The sequence below is a fragment of the Carassius auratus genome, chromosome 4, assembly GCF_003368295.1.
Source record: "Carassius auratus strain Wakin chromosome 4, ASM336829v1, whole genome shotgun sequence".
In the NCBI taxonomy this organism is placed as follows: domain Eukaryota; kingdom Metazoa; phylum Chordata; class Actinopteri; order Cypriniformes; family Cyprinidae; genus Carassius; species Carassius auratus.
In genome coordinates this window covers 13,393,283-13,418,252 of record NC_039246.1, presented here as the reverse complement: position 1 = coordinate 13,418,252, position 24,970 = coordinate 13,393,283, and the positions used below count along the sequence as shown (strand labels likewise).

General features: G+C 36.4%; 1 protein-coding gene across 3 annotated transcripts; it reads left to right on the top strand.

Annotated features, from left to right (window-relative positions):
* The first annotated feature begins 769 nt into the window (after nt 1–769).
* LOC113059346 (protein bicaudal D homolog 1-like) lies at nt 770–23,305 on the top strand. 3 transcript variants are annotated; one of them, XM_026227812.1, is made up of 9 exons: nt 775–1,409; nt 10,553–10,765; nt 10,858–11,010; nt 13,080–13,553; nt 14,776–15,897; nt 16,991–17,142; nt 18,356–18,566; nt 22,485–22,546; nt 22,857–23,305. In XM_026227812.1, exons 1-8 carry the CDS (start codon nt 1,185–1,187, stop codon nt 22,518–22,520), a joined length of 2,586 nt encoding a protein of 861 aa, XP_026083597.1. In that variant the 5' UTR covers nt 775–1,184; the 3' UTR covers nt 22,521–22,546; nt 22,857–23,305. The 3 variants fall into 3 exon arrangements, with proteins under 3 accessions (XP_026083589.1, XP_026083580.1, XP_026083597.1); XM_026227804.1 differs by lacking the exons at nt 22,485–22,546; nt 22,857–23,305 and having other exon boundaries at nt 770–1,409; nt 14,845–15,897; nt 18,356–19,628; XM_026227795.1 differs by lacking the exons at nt 22,485–22,546; nt 22,857–23,305 and having other exon boundaries at nt 774–1,409; nt 18,356–19,628.
* The last annotated feature ends 1,665 nt before the right edge of the window (nt 23,306–24,970 follow it).

The window sequence follows — 24,970 nt, the reverse complement described above, 5'->3', positions numbered from 1 at the left end:
ACACTACGACAAGTATATAGGTTACGTGAAAGGCCTAATCAAAGTACCTTTCAATGATATAATAATTAATGCGCAGTCTTGTTTGCATTATCATCAATATTCGGTAGACTTCTGCCCTCTTGTGGCATTTTTAGCAAAAAAAAAAAAAAAAAAAACTCCTCAAACAGACTGAAATAGACCTATGCATTGTTTATATAAAACTAATTTGAGGATATGCATGACTAAATTACGTAATTACAATATAAAATAATTGTAATTAGTTACAGTTACTGAGAAAAATAAATCTGTAATTAAATTACAATTACTTATATATATATTTTTTTTTTCACACAACGACATACAGATTTAATTGTTTTTTCACAAATTGCAGTGCTGCTCTAAAATATGAGACACCAATGTTTCAGGAGTTAAGGACACAGGATAGGACGTATTTTGATAAATAAAGATATGGAGAAGAGTCACATTTTATATTAAATCTAATATTATTAGATACGTTTTATATACACAAATGTAAATGGTTGGAAAGGAAGGCCAGTATCTCCCAAAGCTGACTTAGGGATTTATGTTAATACTCTTCAAGGATTTTCAAGTCGGAAAGCAACCAGAACTATGAAAATGCTTAAAGAACTAAACTCCGACTCACTATTGTTATTATTATTGATAGGCCTACCCTCCTGGTTTTTATTATTATTTTATCTTCCTTTTTCTTTCCTAAAATGTGATTGTCCTGTTTGTTATATTTAATTATGGCATGAAAGTTAATTATTCAGCATATACAAATAAAAAAAAAAAGGAGCAGCTTATGAATATTAATTAAGTCAAGCAACGTCGGCGCGACTCGATTCATATGCATGAGCTGCAGCAAGATGCGCTGACGTCACAGCAGGAGGAGAGCAGAAGTGAGCCGGGCCACTCTTCTCCATCCTAGCGATGATGGCGTCCCCACACCCATGAGCAAGCAGAATAAGAAAAGAAAGAAAGAAAGGAAAGAAAGAAAGAAAGCGAGGCCCCTTTCAGGATCGCGATGATTAATTTTTGCTTCGGACTTCAGTTCGTTCGTCTTTTGTTGCTGATATGTCCGGATCATTGACTTTGTGTTGGAGGTTGGGGTAAGGCGCAGGTGGCTCCATCCATCCGTTCATCTATCCGTCCATCCAGCGCAGTGGAGGGGCCGGGCCGGCCCGATGGCTGCTGGGGGAGGTGGAGGAGGATGCGGGGAGTCGGTGGATCATTACCGGGCGGAGGTGGAGCGGCTGACCCGAGAACTCGCGGAGGCGAACCGGGAGAAGGTCCGGGCGGCGGAGTGCGGGCTCGCGGTGCTGGAGGAGAACCAGAGCCTCAAACAGCAGTATGCGGAGCTCGAGGCAGAGCAGGAGACCCTCAGACAGGAGCTGGAGCAGCTGCAGGAGGTACAGCTCATTCTTCTCTAATAACAGTCACTGAAGATGCTTTCAGACAACAGGCCTATTGTGCGCTAATGTTATAGAATTACATTGAATTGAATATTGCTAAGAAATAGGTTATGTTATGTTATGTTATGTTATGTTATGTTATGTTATGTTATGTTATGTTATGTTATGTTATGAAACAGAACAGAATATTGGGCAAAATCGGTTCATGTCATGTTATGAAAAGAATAGGAAATAGGAAATCTGAATAGAATAGGAAAAGAATAGAGAACAATAGAATGGAATTTTGACAAAAAATCAGCTGCTTGCGTTATTATTGCAAAGAATAGACTATACTGCAAAAATCTGATGATGTCATGTTATGTTTGGAATAGAATACTGGTCAACTTGTGTTATGCTACAGAAAAGAATGAGCATTTTTTTAAAAGTATAGAATATTGTCAAGTTATTATTGAATAGAGTATAGAATAAAATAGACTTGCAAACGTCTGTTCATGTCATGTTATGTTTTGGACAGGACAATATTTATGTTATGTTGTTTTTCATTATGTTATTAAAAGAATAGAGATCAATAGAATAGAACGTTGTCAGAAATCTGGTAATGTTATTATTTAAAAGAGTGGAATAAATTTGGCGATTGCAAATAAATAAATACAAACATTTAAAAAATACATAAATAAATAAAAAACTGTTCATGTTATGGTTTGCATAGAATATTGACAATATACTGTAAATTATATGTTATTTTGTGTTTTGTTATTAAAATGATAGTGATCAATAGAATAAAATATGGTCAGAAATATGGTAATGTCATAATTGAAAAGAGTAGAATAAATTTGACTATTGCAAATAAATGAATACATTTTAAAAATACGAAAAAAAAAAAAAAATAATAAAATACAAATCTGTTCATGTCATGTTATGTTTTGGAAAATAATATTGGCAACATATATGCTATATTTAGTTATAATATGTTGTTGAAAAGGAAATAATTTTATATTAGAGTGAAACAGAACAATAGAATAGAATATTGCAAAAAAAAAAAAAAAAGGAAAATAATATAATTTTGCCAAAAACTTCAAAGATAGATTGACATACAATATGTGTGTAGAACAGAAAACTGTAGAAGGAATTGTAGAATAAAATAGAATAGAACAGATTATAGTACATAAAATTAATACATGCTAGTCACAAAAATGTGACCCCCCCCCCATGCCCTATGAAACTTAAAAAAGAAAGCATGTGTAATTAATGTGCTGTAAACCATATGCACTAGAGACTGTGCTTCAATGGAGTCTGTGCTCTGACCTGAATAATGTCGTTTGGTGTCCACTGTGCTCAGAGATTGTGAATCTGCTCATGCCTGTTTGTTTGCAGCATTTATTTACAAAGTTGCAACATAGTTCCAGATATCTAGTTTTAAATTCTCAGACAGCAGCTATCTCAAAAGGTCTGAGTAAACAGGAATAGTTCTTCAGCATGTTACGGTTACAGAGCCGCAGAGTAAATGGTGTTCTTGACCGATGCATGTATATTCCCACAGCCTGAGTTTATTCATAGCTTCATTAGAAGAGGCAGTGTACTCTTGCTGACTGCAGTGGACTGCGCTGAAGGTTAACACAGCGATAATAAGATTGACAGAGTCACATAGAAACGCGTCTGCTTCATATAGTACACTTGAGTGTCAAAGACTGTCATTAAAACCCCCTAAAAATCCAAAGCGAAATGAAACTAAACTCCAGAGTGGATTGAATTACAGGCATAAGTCTGGCTGGATTTATGACTATGTTTTAAAGAATCATATTATAATCTTAACTTTTATTGTAATGGATGTGAATAAGGTTATAATAAGAATATGAGATTAAGGTTTTGCTAATGCACATCTTTATTTGGCTGTTTTGTTTCTTCATTAAACCTCAATGAACTTTATTGATCGTTGACTTACAGATCAGGGCTCTGTGCTGGAAATTGCTTACAAATTTGGCATTGATCGATATTCTTCAGCACCTTCAGATAATAAGAGAATTGGGATATCACTGCATATCATAATCAAGATAATACCCAACTATTGGATAACATATTTAATTTTTATTTAGGTCGAACTGCATTTTATTGGTTCGTTTTGGATGAATGAATTATATGTAAATTGTAAGTATGTTTTGAAATGTATAGCCAGCATTTCTGTCTTTATCCGTTGTAATAGATGGATTGTTTTTGTTGTAAGTATATAGGAAGGTATCTTAGAAAGTAGTGCAAGTCAGTCTGTGATGCCTTAAAATGTAAGCAGCTCACATTTGAATTTTTTAATTGTCATTAATTAATATTGCTCATATAATTTCTTGTAATATGCATTGGTAATTAAATGCAATAGGAATGGTAATCTTGAGACTTACCAGATGATGAAGGCAACTGCTGATACATTATTCATAAATGTCTATTTCTGACATACAATACTCCCCTACTATAACCTGAAACTGGAAAAGAGCAATAATATGCTTAAAAATGACAAACACACACAGACAAAAAAAAAAAAAAAAAAAAAAAAAAAAATATATATATATATATATATATATATATATATATATTAAATTAAATTAAATTAAATTAAATTAAATTAAATTAAATTAATATATATACTTTTTGTTGTTACAAAAGCATGTTTCCTTTGCAAAACCACAACCCCGTGAGCTCAGAAGCTTCCAGGAGCCTTGTGTGACCTTCCCAAGAATTCCCATCACAAACGGCCATTCATTCAAAAGCTTCATTATAGTTGTTTACTTGGATTCCACCGAGCACATGCATCATTCAGAGCGAGTCTCCCAATCACTTTTCCCACAGTCTTTCATAATGAACAAGAAGAGCTGACAGTTTATTGGCTGATGCCGGTTTACCTCCATTTGTAATATTGGCAGAATATAACAGTGTCTGTTGTGGCTTGTAAGCTGCCATTCAAACACAATGTCAACAGTTGTTCCTTTAATATCACAAATACAAGCAAAACACTCAGATGTCGTCTTACGTCTCTGATATCCTCAGTATGAGAGTATTTTTTACTCCGACTGAGAGTCTTCTGAAGGCTTTGAGGATTGAATCTGTCTCAGAACGATATGTATATCTGAGGCTGTGTCTTTTTCTAGTGGGAGTTTTTCCAACAAATCTAGATCTGAGAAAAACTGGGTTCTTGTGATCCTCTTGTGCATTTCTATGCTTTCGGAGGATTATATAATTAATATGATTGATGCAATAGCTTATTATTGTGGCCATTTACACATGAACTGTACAATGCTTACTTATTCGCTGTTAAAGATATGTTTAGAGTCATAGCACTGCAGTTGCTAATTGCTGATTGGCTGATGGTAATATGCATTAAGAGCATGCTGAAGTGGTTTCTGGATTGGTGTTTCTGGCGGTGCATCATGTTTGGCTTGTAATGTACATCAAATGAAAAATGCAGAGGTGCATTAGTTGCAGCAGCTCGGAGCTAAAAGCGTCAGTCGGCAGAGAAGCATGTCTCAATGCAGCTCAAGTGTGTTTGAATGTGTGCAGATATCAGAATAGGTATCCAAAATAACCTGGGAAAAACCTGATGGATATGTGGGTTTGAAGTGATGAAACACTAGATAAAGTGTTGAGAATAAAGGCACTTTGTGACCTTTAAAACAAAGCTTGTGCTTTATCTTTTTGAAATAATTCAGTGACGGATTTCTTCAGAGTTCATGCCGAGTTCCTGATGTGCTCGGCCCGGAGCTTGGACACTCTGAGTTATGAATTATGGATGGGACAGATCCAGGCTCTTAGGGGGAGACATGTGAACGTCAGGTTGTATAATACACACAGAGAAAATTTGCTGCATAATTCATGTGATGAGTGATGCCATGCACTTGACTTCAATAAAACATCCAGGTCAGATTTAAGCATAATATCATAAGAAAAAAAAGCCTAATTAATTAGCATAAAGAAAATTAAGCCTATTTAATTAAGCCCCGGATTAATATATTACATTCTTTTCATGAGACTTAATCACATGGAAACTCTCCATTTTGTATTTTTTGTATCATGTTTTTTATATATTTTTTTTAATTATTTTTATGCTCAGATGTGTCATTAATGTAATACAATGCCAAATCTAACAATATATTGAAATAATATATATATATATATATATATATATATATATATATATATATATATTAAATATATGGAATTTATATTTTGTTTAATTTTTTTCACATTTAATTTTTTATTTTTTTATATTTGTCAAACATGCTTATGCTTCATGAATAACATACTGTATAAAAATGCAAATTTTTTTTGATGTTGGCATGTTTTTCTAACACACAACTGCTTATTATATTGGCTCTATCTGATTCATATATATGTTAACCTTTGTTGATAATATACAGAAATTCAATATACATACCAGTTAATATATACAGTATATATCTCTCAAGCACACTTTTACAAACTCAGGCAAGGGCAAAGCTGTCAGTAATTAATGATTATTTTTTTAACGCAACAAGAAACTCACAAAGGTGTCCTTTTCACCAGCTCTGTCTCTCACAAACACTGTACAACATGCATCTAACAGACATCATGTTTCTGTTGCAGCGCCATCTGATCTGATTCTTGTACAGAAATAACCTGACTTTGAGCTGCTTTGGAGCTCTGCTGCTGCTGCAGAGAGGGTCACATATAAAGGTTCACTGCACCCACGGGCCTTCATATCGATCCCTGTGTCTGTGTGGAGCTCTCTCCAGAAAATGATAATGCTTAGCTTACCGCCTGTCTCTCACTGTTTAAACCAGACAGACAGACAGACAGATAGAGAGACAGACAGATAGATGTGTAGAGAAAGAGAGAGTGAGACGGAGGGCTTCTGTGCTTCAGCTTTGTCTTTGTGAAGAAAGAGAATCTCCTGGGTGATTTTCACAGTCTCTCTGTCTCTCTGTGTGTGTGTGCGTGTGTGTGTGTGTGCGCGCGTGTGTGTGTGTGTGTGTGTGTGTGTGTGTGTGTGTGTGTGTGTGTGTGTGTGTTGTGCGTGTTTGGATCTCATGCAGTCAGTCAGACAGATCTGTTGAAGTTTCACTTTACTTGAAACAGTTTGTTCTTTTGGAATGTTTGGAAACGTCATCAAAGAGTTGACATCATACATCAAACAGAGATTAGGAGGAGTATGATAAAAACACTTTAAACAAATCAAAACAACTTGTGAAAACAAATATAAATCGTATTTAAATATAATTAATATATAAATAAGACATCCAAGTGTATTTATATAAATATAATGCATTTAAATTCATTTAAATATCTCATTAAAAAACTCATTTAGTGATAAATAACAATGTTTTATCTGAAAATAAATATGATAATTTATATTATTTTATTTTCATTGCCACATACTGTATCCTTCTCAAACTAGTAACCACTGAGGTAAATTAAGTGTAAACGTTGGTCACTTTTCACCATGTTTATTTTATCCTATGTGTGGAGGTGAATCACAGTGACTCAGGGCTAAATCTCTCCAGTCTGCTTCCTGTCAAGTGATACATGAATGTACTGTTCCTCATGCCGCTTACATCTGATACTCCCTATAATTAAGTGCATACCGTGCAGTGTTATTTTAGTAATGTTTATATAATTACTTATTAATATGTTTAGTATTTTTATGTGCTTTTGCCATTTACATTGTTTTTTTTAAATCTATTTAGCTTATATTAATTTCATCATTATTTCAATGAACTGTTTCAATTGAATTAATAATTTAACATTTTTAAAGTGTATAATAATTTCATCCAGTGAATAACAATTTCAGTTCATCATAATAACATTTATAAAATGCATTTAAAAGCTTTTTAATGAGATCCGGTCAAAAGAGCTCAGATTGTGACTGTAATGATATTGATGCTTCAGAATATCATTATGAAATATTATCGACAGACTGTTGTCGGAAAAGAACATGATATTGTGCTTGATTTATTAGGCATGCTGGATGTGATATCATGCATGTAACTAATATTATCTAACAAATGCTTTTGGCAAGAGCCAGAACTGGACTCGGATCAGCCGAAATGTTTAACCTTGCAGATTACTGACCCGCTGCCATGCTTTTTATAATATTGCACGACAATTATCTATTTAATTTGTGTTTATTCCACATCATAAGGTCTAAATCAAGACACAATCAAGTTACTGATTTGTGGGATAAATAAAGCGTGATAAGAGTCCTGTGATAAAGGCTCAGTGCGTCACTCATTATATCACACCATATTATTACTGAACTGATGAATTATAGTCTCAGGACGTCCGTCTTGAGGAACGTCACAGAAATGTTTGCTCAGCACAGTCTATATTTTGTCTTTTGTGTCCTCGTCCCAATCACATATGGCAAGTCTTCCCATAATTCACTGCTGCTGTACAGGTAAAGTCACTTCTAACTAGATTTTTGACTATATAGTGTATAAAACTGGCTGCATTGATGCAAGGATGTTGTGAATGGTTACCAGGGTGTTGTTATTTGGTTGCTAAGGTGTTGTGGACGGTTGCTAGGGTGGTAAATGTGGTTGCTAGGTGGTTACTTTCTGGCCCAAGTCAAAAAGTTCTCTACCTCATCAAATGTGATTTTCTGGTAATACTTTACAAAAAGGTTTCATATGCTAACATTATTTAACTACATTAGTTAACATGAACTAACAATAAATAATACAGTATTTTCCTAATCCTAATGTAGATTTCAAAATGTAATAATACATTTTAAAAAATAGTTTCAGTTACTATTATTTTGAACTAATGATAAATAATATTCTCCTAATCCTAATGTAAATTAAAAAATGTACTATAACAATTCAGTTTATATGCTATTATAGATTTTGTTATTATTGGGAATTTCATTATGTGAATTCTATTTATAATCTGAATTGTAAAGTTTTAGCAATTTTCTTGTTTTTGTAATTTTTATAGTTTTTTAAGTTACATTTTTAGATATTTAGTTTTATTTTAATACTTCAACTTTCAATTCTATTTTATTTTAATGCATTATATGGTTTTTAATTCATTTTTATTGTATTTTAGTATATTGTATTGTATTTTATGTTAGTTATTTATATATATATATATATATATATTTTTTTTTTTTTTTTTTTTTGAAGTAATGAAATTTGTTTATGGTTCTAGTTTCCATTTATACTTATGATAATATCCCTGATCTTTTGACATTAATTATAATGCATTGTGAACTACTATTTTTATTAACATAATATATTTTATTATTATTAAACCTTAACAAAGATTAATAAATAAATAAAATATATTGCTGATTGTTAGTTCATGTTATCTGCTATCTTTATTATTACATTATGTTAAGCTAGTTTTGACCCCACTATATTGTCCAGTTATACGAGATTTGCCTGGTGTTCATAGACCCTCTCAAGGGGAAATTCTATCCCAAAGTTTAATAGAATTAGGTGTTTGTTCAAATGATTTGAGCAATAGTAATAGTGAGTCTTGATTTAACAAACCCCACTAAATAATTCAAGAGTTCAACCCCGACTCTGATCTCATCCGAGTGTAAAAACAGCTCTCTTTCACTGACTGACCATGAGGGAGAGTTTGATTAAATTTCCAGCTGATGGAAAACCCCAGTGGCGTCTGCTTGAAAGGCTCCATTGCTCTCCATCCAAGCTTCCTCTGAGAGCAGAATAAGACTCATTCGGCTCTCTCTCCATTACAGTGACGCTCTCTCACACAGTAAAGTGGACATTCAGCAAATTCTATGGTCATTCTGCCTCCGATCATGCATGCTGTTATCAGTTCTGTCCCATGATGCACTGCTCCATAAGTCTGTTATTTCTCCTGTCATTCCTCATACCTGGAGCGTTGAGCTCCTCTACACCTCCTTATTGATTTTTCACACTATGAGCTTTTCTCAGTGTCTTATGGAAGATCACTGTTGTCATTAATTCCCCTTTACACGTTTGTCAGATTATGGACAATCTTGCCTGAATTTGCCTGAACCGCATCAGTGTCTCCTGTAATTTATAGCTTCCCCTTTTTATTGGAGTTTTTCAGATATTTAATCCATGGTTATTATCATTTACTAAAACTAAACATTTTTGTTAATTGAAATAAAAGCAGCAATAAAGGTAAAACATTAAGATAAAAAAAAAATATGAGAGAAAGAAGCTAAATGAGATTTTGAAATGTTGCCTTGGCAGATAAACCTGGAATAATTTTAAACTGAAGCAATAAAATGATTAGTTGGGAATAAATGATAACTATAACTGAGCTAAAGCTAAAACTACAAAAATATATTAAACCTAAATACTAATATTTATATATATAAAAAAACTAAAATTAAACTGAAAATCTAAAAATAAAAGCTAATTTAAAATATTAACAGTGTTACAGTATGCAAGTACTACTAAAATGTGACTCTCAGATCACACATACAGTATAATCTACTTTTTAAGTAAGGAATCTTTGATTTTTGACATTATATATTAGAGCATGGACATCTTAGCATATGCTTTTGGTAAAAATGGCAAAACAAGATATTTCACATTTAAACCTGGATTTCAAGTACTGTTAAACTGTACTGTACTGTACTGTTCAAGTACAGTTAAAAGTATGTGCTTTACTGTTGATGTAGTACATGCTTTGGGTTGTGATAGTACACAATACTGTTTCATAAACCTACAATGGTCTTACCACAAGGAATTAAAAGCATACTCTGTGTATACTTCAAAAATCCAACTTCAATAGTATTTTAGGTCCCTTTTGAAATACTATCACAAATCTAAATCCCAGATTGCTTTGTCGGGTACGGTTTGTGTTTACATGTATCTAGCTATTCATTATACCTAAAAATGAATTAATATATATCACTTATAGATTAAAAACTGTTGGCATTGCATTCCTCCTTGTTATTATAAAACTGAAAAATGAATGCAAGGATTTCTAGCCCAAAATATCATGCACAGATGCATACTTTTTAAATGCATGCTACTGTTTATTAAATGTACTGTTATTTGGGATGGACTAATCGTTATATTGCATACTATGCTTAAGGTACAAATTGTGATGCATCCAAATTGCATTTTATGCAGGAATGTATTCCTTAATTTAGCATTTTTTTAAATCTTCCTCAGGCCTTCAGCCAGGCGTACACCACCCAAAGGAAGGTGGCTGAAGACGGGGAGACCAATGAGGAGACGCTGCTGCAGGAGTCGGCCACTAAGGAAGCGTACTACATGGGCCGCCTACTTGAGCAGCAGGCCGAGCTGAAGAGCAGCAGATCACAGGCGTCCTGCACGCAGGCTGAGAACGAGAGACTCAGCACCATCCTACAGGAGCTGAGAGAGGTCACAAACTCTCTTAATAAACAGCATAAATCCATCATTGGTTTGACATCGCAAATGTATCTTTCTCTGTTTCCCCCTTCTGTGTCTCTCAGAGTAACGAGATGTTGGAGTTACAGAGAAACCAGATGAGAGAGGAGATCAGGGAGTTTAAGTTTCGAGAGGCCAGATTACTGCAAGACTACACCGAACTGGAGGAGGAGAACATCTCGCTGCAGAAACTGGTGTCCACGCTCAGGCAGAACCAGGTAAACACACTCAAGTTATCCCCTTCATACCAACACAGCTCTGGTGAGCAGTGTAGAACCATTACACACATTTACACTAAAGAAAAGACGGTTCTAATGTCTTTGCACTGGCCTTTCTGGACTCAGAACAAAAAAATTACGTAAATACAGAAACTACAGAAAACTATCTGATATAAAATAAGATCACTTCTATTATATGCAACATGCATTCAGTAGACAGACAAAATGTTACTATTTTTACTATGTTACTATATTTACCCATCCACCTGTAATTATAAGTATTATTATTAAAATTATAAACATTACGTGTGAAATAGTATTAGTATTTTTTACTTCTAAGTACTGTACTTAGATATTTTCATATTATATTATACAAACCCGATTCCAAAAAAGTTGGGACACTGTACAAATTGTGAATAAAAACAGAATGCAAAGATTTCAATATTTTATTCAGAATACAAAATAGGTGCCATAACAAATTTTTAAACGGAGAAAATGTATAATTTTAAGGGACATGCAGTATGTGGTCTGGCATTGTCATGTTGGAAAATGCAAGGTCTTCCCTGAAAGAAACGAGGTCTGGATGGGAGCATATGTTGTTCTAGAACTTGGATATACCTTTCAGCATTGATGGTGCCTTTCCAGATGTGTAAGCTGCCCATGCCACACACACTCATGCAACCCAACACCATCAGAGATGCAGACTTCTGAACTGAGCGCTGATAACAACTTGGGTTGTCCTTGTCCACTTTAGTCCGGATGACATGGTGTCCCAGTTTTCGAAAATGAACTTCAAATTTTGATTTGTCTGACCAAAGGACAGTTTTCCACTTTGCATTCCATTTTTTTAAATGAGCCTCGACCCAGAGAAAACGCCTGTGATTCTGGATCATGTTTAGATATGGCGTCTTTTTTGACCTATAGAGTCTTAGCCGGCAAGAGCGAATTGCACAGTGGATTGTGTTCACCGATAATGTTTTCTGGAAGTATTCCTGAGCCCATGTTGTGATTTACATTACAATATCATTCCTGTATGTGATGCAGTGCCGTCTAAGAGCTGAAGATCACGGGCATCCAGAATGGTCTTCCAGCCTTGACCCTTACGCACAGAGATTGTTCCAGATTCTCTGAATCTTTGGATGATATTATGCACTGTAGAGGATAACTTCAAACTCTTTGCAATTTTTTCCCTGAGAAACTCCTTTCTGATATTGCTCCACTATTTTTCGCCGCAGCATTGGGGGAATTGGTGATCCTCTGCCCATCTTGACTTCTGAGAGACACTGTCACTCTGAGAGGCTCTTTTTATACCCAATCATGTTGCCAATTGACCTAATAAGTTGCAAATTGATCCTCTTATTGCTACCTGTCCCAATTTTTTTGGAAAGTGTATTTGAACTCCAAAATGAGCCAATATTTGGCATGGCATTTCAAAATGTCTGACTTTAAACATCTGATATGTTATCTATATTCTATTGTGAATAAAATATAATTTTATGAGATTTGTAAATTATTCCATTCCTTTTTTACTCACAATTTGTACAGTGTCCCAACTTTTTTTGGAATCGGGTTTGTACATATATTTAAATTGATATGCAAATAGTTATCATATACATTTAAGAACTATTTATAAAATTATTTATATATGTGTTTATGTTACATTATATTATACTTATTTTATAATTCATATTTAAATAGCTTCAGACTAATTGATTACTTTAGATTTTATTTTTATATACATTTATGAACTTATAACTCTTTCTATATATTTTAAGTTATACTTACATTTAAGTTGATATTCAAATATCTCGTGACCAACCAAATACTATGAAATAATATTTATTTTTAATACATATTTATAAAGAATTTAGATTTTACATTACACATTTTTTTATTGATATTTTAAAAACTTCTGACCGTTCACAGTGACAGAGGGCATACGTGCACTAAATTATATTACTTTAAATGTTAAAATTAATTCTCGAAACTAGTTGTAAATGCTTTATGCATCATATTTGTTTGTGGCAGGCTATGTAGAAACCGTCTCGGATATTCTCTGTTTTTATCAGGTGGAGTACGAGGGCTTGAAGCATGAAATCAAAGTTCTGGAGGAGGAAACAGCTCTGCTTAAAAGCCAATTAGAAGATGCGCTGCGCCTGAAGGACATCTCTGAGAACCAGTTGGAGGAGGCTTTGGATTCTCTGAAAAGCGAGCGAGAACAGAAGTACGCTTTGCGCAAGGAATTAGCACATCATCTAACCGTGTGCGACGGGGGTTTCAGCTCAGGCTGTGCGCACCTGATCGCCCTGACCTCAGCGCCACCTAGTGGCAGTGCCACCCCGACAGCCGCCACATCGCCCAGCAGCGAGGACGGTGGCAAGTGCAACGGGCACATGCTTCAAGGCGCGGCGGGATCAGTTTTGAGCCGACTGAATGGAGACTTCAGGCCATCGAGTTTGAGGAAGACTGAAATTCTGACCCCTGACCTCTTTAGTGAGCTAAATGGCCCTGAAATCCTGAAACAAAGACAACAGCTTCAGCAGGTCAGTGTGGAGGGTGGGGCCTATGTTAGCCACACCCATATAATGAATATATAAACGGCATAAACATATATATACATTTCTATTAGCATGCATTGATTTTTGTACAGCAAAGCTGTTGCCAGCCCAGAGTTATAATACATTTACCTCTTTAATATTTCTTTCATATATCCCTTGGTTGTTGTTTTCTTCTCTTAATTAACCTATTTTTAAAGCTTTTTAATCTCATCTTTCATGCTCAAGATCCTAAATAGTGAAAAACGACTGCTGCATTGCTTTAGGCGTTGTTCGGTTTACAACGGGATGCTGCAGTGTCGTGGGATGAAATATGAGACCACCATACACACTAATGGGCCATGCTACTAGCTAATTTTATCCTTCCTGTCACAAGAGATCACTGTTCCTACAGTGCAAGTTTATTTGAGTCATATATATTCATATGAACTTTGCATCTATGGGTTTACATTGATCATGCATTAACTGTGCAAAATGCACTGATCATGTCTGATTCATTTGTAAATTCATTTAGAAGAAACATATGAGACAGAGTTTATTAAATTAAGCATATCTCCAATTAAGTCTCCTGAGCATTACAGTGCTCCTTTGCATGCATTAGATTAAGTCAGGACAGTACAAGCAAAACCATATGGCTATTTTGTCTTCCTTTTCAGGCTGGTGCAAGCAAACATCCAAAATACATATTTAAGTTTATTTTATTGCACTTTATTTATTTGCATTTGTAGATAAAATCAATTAAAATGTATATCTTTAAAATCCATTTTCTGTAAGTAGAGCTTTTTTAATGCACTGAGCCAGAAATCTATATAAATGCAATATATATAAAAAGAGAGATAGAGAATGTGTAATATGTCAACAAAATGAAACAAGAATTTTGAATCTGGCTTCGTCCAATGTTTTCTATCCTGAAAAGATATGCAAATTAGTGCATATTAAATTGCATAATGCATAATTTGCATACATGTTGGTAGACATAACATTTCAGAAAACTTGTAATACAAAACTGTTGTCTTAATGTACTGTGATTAATCAATGAGGAAAGCATGGTGATATCTATGTTAAATAAGACCTTGTTGGTTGACCTGCTTCACTAGATAGATATTACTGTTGTTTTTCATGGCTACGATGGTTCATTGTCTAGACCAGCATCAGGACTAACCAGTATACATCAAATAAAGTCATTAGTTGACTTGTTTATTTGCCGCAGGTGGAACGTGAAAAAGCGTCTTTGCTCAACAGCTTGCAGGAATCACAGGCTTTGCTCCGTCACACACAGGGGGCGCTGACGGAGCAGCAGGAGAAGGCCAGTCGCTTGGGCGAGCGGTTCCGGAAACTTCGCCGCATGCGCAGCAGCAAGGAAACCAAGGGGGAAGAGGAGGACGAAGAAGAGGAGACAACATGCGTCCCAAGCAGCCAGGAAGGGCTGAGTCTGGAATTGCTGCAATGTAAATACAGGGTGGCTGTGACAGAGGTGGTTGGACTGAAGGCGGAGCTTAAGGAGATGAAAGATAGATATAATGAGAGCGTGGAGGCAAGAGTGCGGGCGGAGGAGCAGGGCAAGGCGCAGCTGCAAGCATTGGAGACACAAGTGGCACAGCTGGAGCACAAGTGCAGGGAAAGCCGGGAGAAGGCGGTGAATCTGGAACGCGAGCTGCGGGCATCCACTAACACAGGCTTGGAGACGCAGGGAATCCTGGGAACTGCCCAAGAAGAGCTGGCGACATTCAGTGAGGAGTTAGCGCAACTTTACCACCACGTCTGCCTGTGCAATAATGAGACACCCAACCGCGTCATGCTGGAGTACTACCGGCAGGGCCGAATACCAACGCGCATTTCCACCCCTGGCCACAAGGGGCAGGACGATCACCGTGTGTTTTTGACCCCGCGTCTCGCACGTCGTCTGGCGGCAATTAACGCTGCAACATCTGCAGAGTCTCGTAGCCCGTCGGACTCACCATCCAAAGATTCTCTCACTGCTGAGCAGAGCCCAGTCCGTACGCCACAGGGTTCACCCGTCGTTAGTGCCTCTTCCTCATCTTCATCATCATCCCCAGCACCCGAGTCGGCCACGGGGTCCGACCTCCGCCGGGAACCCACCAACATCCACCACCTAAACGCCATAATCCGCGACCAGATCAAGCACTTGCAGAAGGCGGTGGACCGCTCGCTCCAGCTGTCCCGCCAGAGGGCGGCCGCTAGCGAACTCGCCCCGCTGATGGACAAGGACAAGGAGGCCTGCATGGAGGAGATTCTCAAGCTCAAGTCCCTCACGAGCACAAAGAGGGAGCAGATCGCAACCTTGCGCCTTTTGCTCAAAGCCAACAAGCAGGTAGGCTAATCAGCTCTATTTATTACCCAGCATCCTATTGATTGCCATGAGGCCTGTGAGTATTGAACCATGAGAGTCCTTAAATTGACTGAGACTCTCTGACTTCTCATTTATGTTACTCTGTAGCTTCTACATTTCTTGGTAGAACTGTTACGTTTCTACATTTTGTGCCTACAGTAGTCTTGAGTACCTAGATTATTAACCATTGGCATTAAGTCTTTGTCTACTTTGCCACTTACTCTGACATCTAATTTCTCTGTGAAACGTTTAATTTTGTAACACGAGTTGGCATCTTTCGCCTAGAATAGTTGCAAATGTTTTTAAAATGTTACATTTAATTTTTTTAATGTTTTTTAAAATGTTTCCATATAGGTCACTATTTCTCGCTTAATAATAGTCTAGCGTACCAAGATTTTAAACTATCAGCATCATCTGGTTCTGGAAGTCTGGTTCAGTTTTCAACTTATTCCAATGTCTCTTTAATGTTCAACCACCTTCACCCACCTGACTATTTGTGGTTTGATTCACTCATGAAATGTTCCCTTTTTAAGTCCACTTACATTGTGAACGCAAGTGCCTTAAACCAAACAGAGTAAAAGCCAAAGATCTGATGTCGCTAATTTGGCAACATTGGCAAATCTAGCATTTAGTTGAAAGTTGAAAAGCTCCAGTACCATGTAAACATGGCATTTCAGGCGGAGCGGTGTACCTCGACGGAGGCGTTTGATCTATAGCCAGTAAAATCAAACGTTGAAGAAAAGGGACCATTATATCCGACACATCATTTCTTTCTCTTTGTCGGCCACTGTGTGATATAAAGCATGTTGTATGACCCTTCCAGGCCAGAGATGATTAATGGACATTACGATTTATAGATCCAACACCAGAGAGAAAGTGCTGTGCTCTGTGGGCCACAAAGTGATTACTGCATCCATGATTATGTGCAAAGACACACAAGAGGAGTTCTTAGTTACTACCACCTTCAATGGTCGTAATGAATCAGTGCTTTCTTATGTGGTCTATATTATATCAGCAGTGCTTAATTAACTTATTGTTGGCAGAACTAGTTGTTTGTTGGTTGTAATGCTCACAGACGGCTGAAGTGGCTCTGGCCAACCTGAAGAGTAAATACGAGAACGAGAAGACAATGGTGACTGAGACCATGTTGAAGCTGAGGAACGAGCTGAAGGCCTTGAAAGAGGACGCAGCCACCTTTTCTTCCCTCAGAGCCATGTTCGCCACACGGTGAGAAATATGCAACATTCAAAATTCATTTTGGAGATCATTTCAATGAACCACACAAACAAACAAATACTGCAAAATAGCGTATAATCCAAAGTGACAAAAATCGCATTTTGTTGCACTACACAACTACTCGCTGGGAAAAGTAGCTTGCTACTTGAAAAGAATTTCGTATTTTCCAGTTGTCGTATACTGCTGAGATTCTGTTTAAGTTAGTTGCTTTACAACATCCACTGGTGCGGGATGCTGACAGCATCATATACGAGTTTAGAGACTGCAGCCGAAGCTATATCTGACAAGATGAGCATTTTTTCCCATCTGTGATTTTGATTATTTTTGCTGTTCAGGGCACAATCAGGTGGACAGATGACTGAATAAGGAGCCAACCAGAGCTTTCACAGCACATCAGAGTGGATGTTTACTAATTAGGGATGTGTGATGCAGAAAAATGCAATTGCTAATTTTAGATTTTCTTGGTGTGGGGGGTGGTGGGGTTTTTGCATAGTAGGTAATTATTATTTTTACTGCTACTGCTATATAAAAAACAAACAAAACAAGAAATATTCCTAGTGTAATATTAAAAAAAAAACTAAAAAAAAAAAACTAAATTGTTACAACATCCAGCTTTTGGTTGAAAGCTGCGTAGAAGTTTTTTTTAAATAATTATTTTGTTTTGGTTATTTATCAATATGACTATTTAATAATATAGGCCTACATCTAATAATTTTTACTACTACTAAATAAAAATATTAAACCGAAGAAATAATGAATGAATTAATTAATTAATAAAATTATAAATAGATTAATAAAATAAATAAATATATAAACATTTTTTAATTCTATAAATTATTGATACTAAATACAAAAATTATACTATTGTAATATTTCACTGTAAAATAAAAAATATATATATTTATTAAAAAATATATTTATGTTGAACTATCTAGTTTTTCTTCTAAAACCACAAAAAGGCCTTTAAAGTTTTTCTTTTGTTGTCAACATGCAGACAGGTGATAAACACTTCTAATAACAACTTTGGAAAGATGGTTCTCACATATTGCATTCCCAAATGCACATAATATGCACCATTTACTGTCAACTAAGATACTGAAGACACCAGATTTTAATTATTATGTATTGAAATAATCAGTTTGGTTTCAACTAATTGTGCAGCATAAATACTAATTTCTAATTTCTCCTCCTTCTCTCTGATCAGGTGTGATGAGTACGTGTCTCAGCTGGACGAGATGCAGAGACAGCTCGCGGCGGCGGAGGACGAGAAAAAGACACTCAACTCTCTCCTCCGCATGGCCATCCAGCAAAAACTCGCCCTCACGCAGAAACTGGAAGACCTGGAGTTCGACCAAGAGCAGTCGCACCGGCCCCGCCTGGCAAAAACGTCCCGGCTGAGGAGAAGCACACCCAAAGTAAGTGGAACGCCAGTCCCGCCCCTTCCCGACACCCCTTTGACAATTACAGAGGTCCTTACGGCAGCAGCCGCCATCACCTCGCCCACCACACCCACCCAACCGTCCGCCCCCAACAGCCCACCCTCCCTGGAGGCCCCTTCGTCTCCCGCATCATCTTCCTCGTCCTCCTGGACGCCCCCAACCACTACACCGTACCGTCACTGGACGATGGGCGTCCGGGCGTATGTTGTTGAACCACACACTTACACCAACCTCCTGGCCCGTCGCTATGCAAATGAGTCGCACTATTCCCCAGGCTCCGCCCCTTCCTCACCTTACCGCTCACCCCTATTGGCCAGTCGCCGCTCCGTGTGGAGCTCGTCCCAATCCCGCCCCCTTCCCAGCCACTTCCAGCGCTCTACATCCCGCTACACGCCTCCTACGTCCACCTACAGCCCTTTGTATCCCAGAAACTACAGCTCCCAGCATCCCCGCTACTGACGGGTGCCGCAGAGAGGAGGACACACACTGGTTTCTGTGTTTGAATGTTTCGGGGAGTGTTTTGTTTGTTTTATAACTCAGGGATTTAATGGAGCACAAGTGGCCCGGCCTTCTTCAAAAGAGACTGTTGATCAGTTCTCAGGACACTGTGTTCTCTGTCCCGATCTGAGCGCACGTGGACTGTCCAATTACACGAATGAGGGACTTTAAGACAGATTCAACAGGATGTGACGTTAACAGAATCAGATTCGGTCGTGGGTTGTTGGTGTGTGTATGAGAGTGAATGTGTTGTTGTCATATGATTTGAACACTGAGAGTCAATTAAGTGGTTGATTTGTAACAACAGGATTTTATATGAAATGTCGATTGCAGTATCTGAGAAAGATGGCTATGTTTGGAATAGGATACTAATGTACTATACAACGCACATTGCATACTACTGTTTTCAAATAATACACTGATAAAAAATTACTTTAGTGACAGTTTACTCACCCTCAGGTCATCCAAGGTGTAGATGAGTTTGTTTCTTCATCAGATTTGGGGAAATGTAGCATTCCATCACTTGCTCGCAAATGGATGCTCTGCAGTGAATGGGTGCCGTCAGAATAAGAGTCCAAACAGTTGATAAAAACATCACAATAATCCACAAGTAATCCACGCCACTCCAGTCCATCAGTTAATGTCTTATGAAGCAAAAAGCTGCATGTTTGTAAGAAAAAAATCCATAATTAAGGCATTTCAAACCATAAACCGTCACATATAGCCAAAATACAAGTTCATAATAGCATACCCAGTTTTCATTATTTTTGTCAAACTATTCCTTTAAAATCTTATAAAATAAGTGGGAAAATGCTGTAGGACGTCAACTTTTTTGTGTTACATAGTGTGTACTGCATGCAAACTGCAGTATGCTATTCCAAACATAGCCAAAGTCACAGTGCCATCCAGTGGATAAACAGTGAAAATGTGGCCCATCCCATGTAATGGTGAGTTTGCAAAAATAGTTGAGTCTGGTTTATAGAAATATAAGACACCATTTGAATTTGCAGTTAAGATCAGATTGGGTCAGATGTGAACTCATTGATGTTGTGAGTGCTTATAAAGAACAGTGACGCTGCATTGAATATATGTTAATGGTGAAGGGATGCAATTGTCTAGAGATGACTAAATTCTCAGGGAATAACATTATTTGTTAGCTGTCTAACGGTGGCCAATAACATTGCAACGTTTTTTTTTTCAGCACATATGATCTGCAGCAGTGATTTACAATATAACAGATGCAGTGCTCATGTCCTGTCTAGTCAGTGTTCTTCTGTTTGTTGCACTTTTATCAGTTGCATTGATGTTTTTGTTGTTGTTTTTCCCCTTCCACAATTATATTTAAGACACCATACTCCAAAACTCATAGCGCCGAAAGCATCTCTTAGAAAGGGACGTGCATGGGCCCAAACATCTGTCTTTTCTGTCCAAAGATTGCTGTATTTCATGAGAGGTGCCCGTTTCCTCCCATTTAACACCTTGTGTGACACTGACGGGCTGCACACTGGCCTTCTAGAGCTATATCAGACCCACACCAACATACACCACATCACACAGTGCTTGAAGCATTTGACAGGTATCAAACCCTCAACCCAAGCCTGCCGTGATTTCCCTGCATGCCATTTCTTAACTGCAGTTTTTTGCTGAATACATTTTTTAATTATACTTTCTTTTTTTCCTTTTTTTGGAATAAATTGGTCCTTCTGCAATTGCTGTGATTTTTCCTACATAAAAAAAAAAATTGTTTCTTGAGTTTCAGTAAATCAAGAGTAAAAAAAAAAAAATTAATGGAAACGTCACCGCTATTATATAAAGACTCAATTCTAATCCCAATTCAGCATTTACTTCATTATTGCTCACACAGGCCTCAGTATTGCATGAAATTGGAGTGAATAGTTTAGTTCAGTCTTTATGACTTCTAGATCTATAATTAGGTGGCAAACTTTAAAAACTATACAATCTTTCCTCTATTCTTGCTGTTTTATGCCAGTTTCCTCAAATCAAATCTGGGACTGATGAACGTTTGTTTTGGTTCGTACAGAGGGCCTCGTGTAATTATCTGTGATCAGACGGCAGTTTTAGGGGTGTTGTTTTCAGATCAGGACAGAAACCATGTGAGACCTCCTCTCTGTCGCACCTGCGCAGCTGAGGCCTGATGCACACAAACAAACACGTTTGCACATGATCACATGATCATGACATCACTGCATCCATATCTGAATCCTTGTGTGTCGCTGTCTCATTCAGTCCGACGTCCAGTTTTAGGGAACCTGTCAAATGCTTCTTGCTTCCCGCATCACTTTCTCTTTGATTTTCTCTCATTCATGTCGCGCTGCGACGTCTGCACTTGGTGGAGTTGTAGATGAATGTGTTTTCTACTGTGTGTGTTACTGTAAACAGACACTTTGTGCAAATGCAAAACACTTTTTGAGGGCAGACTGTTATTCATGTCCCTGTCTGCTGTCATATGCATGTGTATACAGTACACGGCCTACAGCAAAACACTGTACATGTCTGTTGTGAACTGGACTGTAATGTTGTATATTCTTCATATATACTGTAAATAACAGGTTTGAATGCATTGATTGAGTCTGCGTCCTCACTCTTTTTATAAATTGTCAAAGCATCAAGCAACATGAAATCTGAATGTTTTAAAAGAATCTATTGGAAAATGCAGCTGTGAACAAGGTAGCTATAGTTTCTAGCTGTTCCAAACTAGTTTAAATGGTTGATAAGGAAGAAAATCAACTCATTGGGACCTGGCTGGGCTTGTAGACCATTTTGAATCAGGAATAAACCAGCTATCTCAGAAAGCGGTTTGACATTGATGCTGTAATGTCACAATAGTGAGGTAAGTAGAAGCTGTGTCCCAATCTTTTGAATCATAATATTAGAATAAAAACATTCTATTCAGCGAAGAATCCTGTAAATAAGATACAAGTTGGTACACTGCAAGATGCAAGCAGACACTGAAGACTTGAGTAATGATGCTGAAAATTCAGCTTTGACCACAGGAATAAATGACATTTTAAAATATATTATGAAACTTAATTATTTATATAAGTAGACTTATTTTCATAACATTTAAAAACAGAACAGTAATAAATATAATTTTTTTTTAATCATAAACAGAACTAAATCGTAGTACATTAAACATAGTATTTCAAAGGTGTCTATGTTATTTATTTTTAAAGTGTGCATCCAAGCTTGCGTGTATTGACATGAACTTAAAATGACATTAATGCATTTAGATGATAATACTTACATTGTAAATGCAAACAACAGTGTTTGCATGTCCAGGCAAAATTATATGCCTCAGTTCTGCCATACTGCAAAAGTGTGCACAAATTGTTGATAGTCTAGCTGTGTGAGAACTAATCCGTCAGTCTCTTCTAGAAAGTCGTCAACTTCCTCCTGCCTACCAAGAACTAAACACGCCGGACCCTGTTAACCTACAGGTAACCAAGTATGGAGTTGCTTTTTGATCAAAAAGATTGAGAAAAAAAAAATAACTTGAGCAGCAAATCAGCACATTAGAATGATTTCTGAAGGATCATTTGACACTGAAGACTGGAGTAATAATGCTAAAAATTCAGCTTTGCATCACAGAAATAAATTGCATTTTAAAATATATTCAAAGTAGAATTGATTTTTTTACTTGTAAAAATATTTCACAATTTTACTGTACTTTTGGTTAAATATATGCCAGCCTTGGATGCATCAACATCAGGAGTCCTCTGATATTACTTTTCCCTCTTAACTGCCCAGGTCTCAGCACCCTGAAGCTTTTCTCCTCGATTCCTGCCTCCCCTATACTAGATCTAAGGCACCGCTTGGAGCTTAAACACCACAGGAGTGCCTCACACCCGCGACCTTACCGCACCGTGAGCCGAGTTCACTGGACACACTGCGGTGATGGCAGAGAGGCACAAGCCAAAGTACAACACAAGCCCTGAATGCTGATCACATGATGCTCTGACATCATGGTCATGTGGTCTCTTGTACATTTGCATCCTTGTCCAGCAGCTTTTTGCCTATGACACTTTTTTACACGCTAACTTGAAAGTGTTCATGTTTCACAGTTTTGTCAGTTGAATGCGGTGATGTACAATCACTGATGGATGTTACAGAATGCGGACTGTTGAATACAAAGGGAAATTAGGAGGGAGAATTTTTTTTTTAAATATAAAACCTTAAATACTGATAATACTACTATTATAATGGAATAATCACTGGAATTGTTGTAGAGTAGTAAAAATTAATATGTATTATTTTGCATAATATATATATATATATATATATATATATATTAATATATATATATATATATATATATATATATATATATAAATAATTAATTTAAAAATTGTTACTTTAATTTAAATTTGGTTTATTAATTAAAAAGCTGAATTTCCAAAGAATTTTTTTCTTTTTAGTTTTTTTTTTTAATCTAATATTACCATTTTATTATTATTTTACCTTATATTATGTAGAATATTATATCACTTTATTTCATATCTGTAATTGCATTACTATAAATGCAATTTTTTGGTTGTTTTTATTGACTGAAGTTTGACTGAAGTTTATTTTCTGTAATAATCAACAGCATGTTGCTGATAGAGTATTTAAACTAGAACATTCAGGCTAAACTTACCCAAAGCTTTAAAATCCCCTGAAACTGAGGGAACAACATTTACCTAAAGACTGGACATTGAAGATGCAGTAAGCTTATGTATCCTATTTTAAGCCTTACTCTTCGAAAACATATTCAATTCAATGCCATAAACTACCTCTCTGTACATTTGTTTCAGATCATCACAGTCCATCCGATGGGAATGTTGCATGCGTGATTTTGTCCATGAGATATCATCACTATTAATCGTCTCTGTTTGCACTGCTGTTGAAGTGTGTATAATCTTGAACTTCTGCAACCCAGCAGCTATTTGAGCTGCAAGCACAAACACACACATACACAAAACCAGAGCATTCTAGCACTATCAGTTTTCAGTATGACTGTTACCAAGACTAAGGAATCACTAAAATGTCTTAACCTGCTGCTTCACTCCACACTGGATCTCCCTGACGATTTTCCAAAGATCTGGACAATCCCTTCATGCTCATTCGGACTCAACTTCCAACTTTATCCACTATGAAGCCATCTAAAGTATTAACCGTGTGGTATATTGTTTTTTTATTTAATTGAAAATAATTGATATGAATTTTTGACGCATTCATGTATGACTCAGTAGTCTTAGTCTCATGTATTTAACTAATTAAATAATAAAAATAAATGAAAGACAAATATAAATGATGAATAAGTAGCTGATTAGTGTCTTCCTGGCAAAACAGCAATACCGCTTTACTGCATTTATCTATTACTAGATGATATTATATGGTTGTACCATTTTCCTGTTTAATGAATATAAAAATAAATTGATTTAATAAAAACTCTAGAAAAGTCTCTAGAAGCTGCTGTGTTACAAATCATGTTCATGTAGCCTAAATAAATAGCAAAAAAAAGGTCAAATATATATTGTAAGATCTCTTAATTTTAGGGGGGGGAGGGGGAATCCATATTGTGCACATCATTTCATTAATCTGATAACATCGAGTGGAGTATTGACTGTCATTCAAATTCATTAATCAATGCATCAGATTCTCCTCAGCTCTTCACTAAACTACCTTATGATTAAATTTCATATTTGAAATCACCAATGACATCTGACCACAACTGTCTCATAAATGTTGCTTTTTATTCTCAAATACATTAAAAACTATTTTTTTCAGTCAAGAGAAACTTGAATTTTTAAAAAAGAAAAATTTAACCAACCATGCCAGGTTTTCGCAAAAAAACCCACCCAAGTTGATACACAAAACTAGCC

What these genes read in the sequence shown, in the direction of transcription:
- LOC113059346 (XM_026227795.1), top strand. Translation starts at nt 1,185, where the DNA reads ATGGCTGCTGGGGGAGGTGGAGGAGGATGCGGGGAGTCGGTGGATCAT. An exon ending in TCCTACAGGAGCTGAGAGAG is followed by an intron (nt 10,766 to 10,857) that starts GTCACAAACTCT and finishes TGTGTCTCTCAG; the next exon opens with AGTAACGAGATGTTGGAGTT. An exon ending in CCACGCTCAGGCAGAACCAG is followed by an intron (nt 11,011 to 13,079) that starts GTAAACACACTC and finishes TGTTTTTATCAG; the next exon opens with GTGGAGTACGAGGGCTTGAA.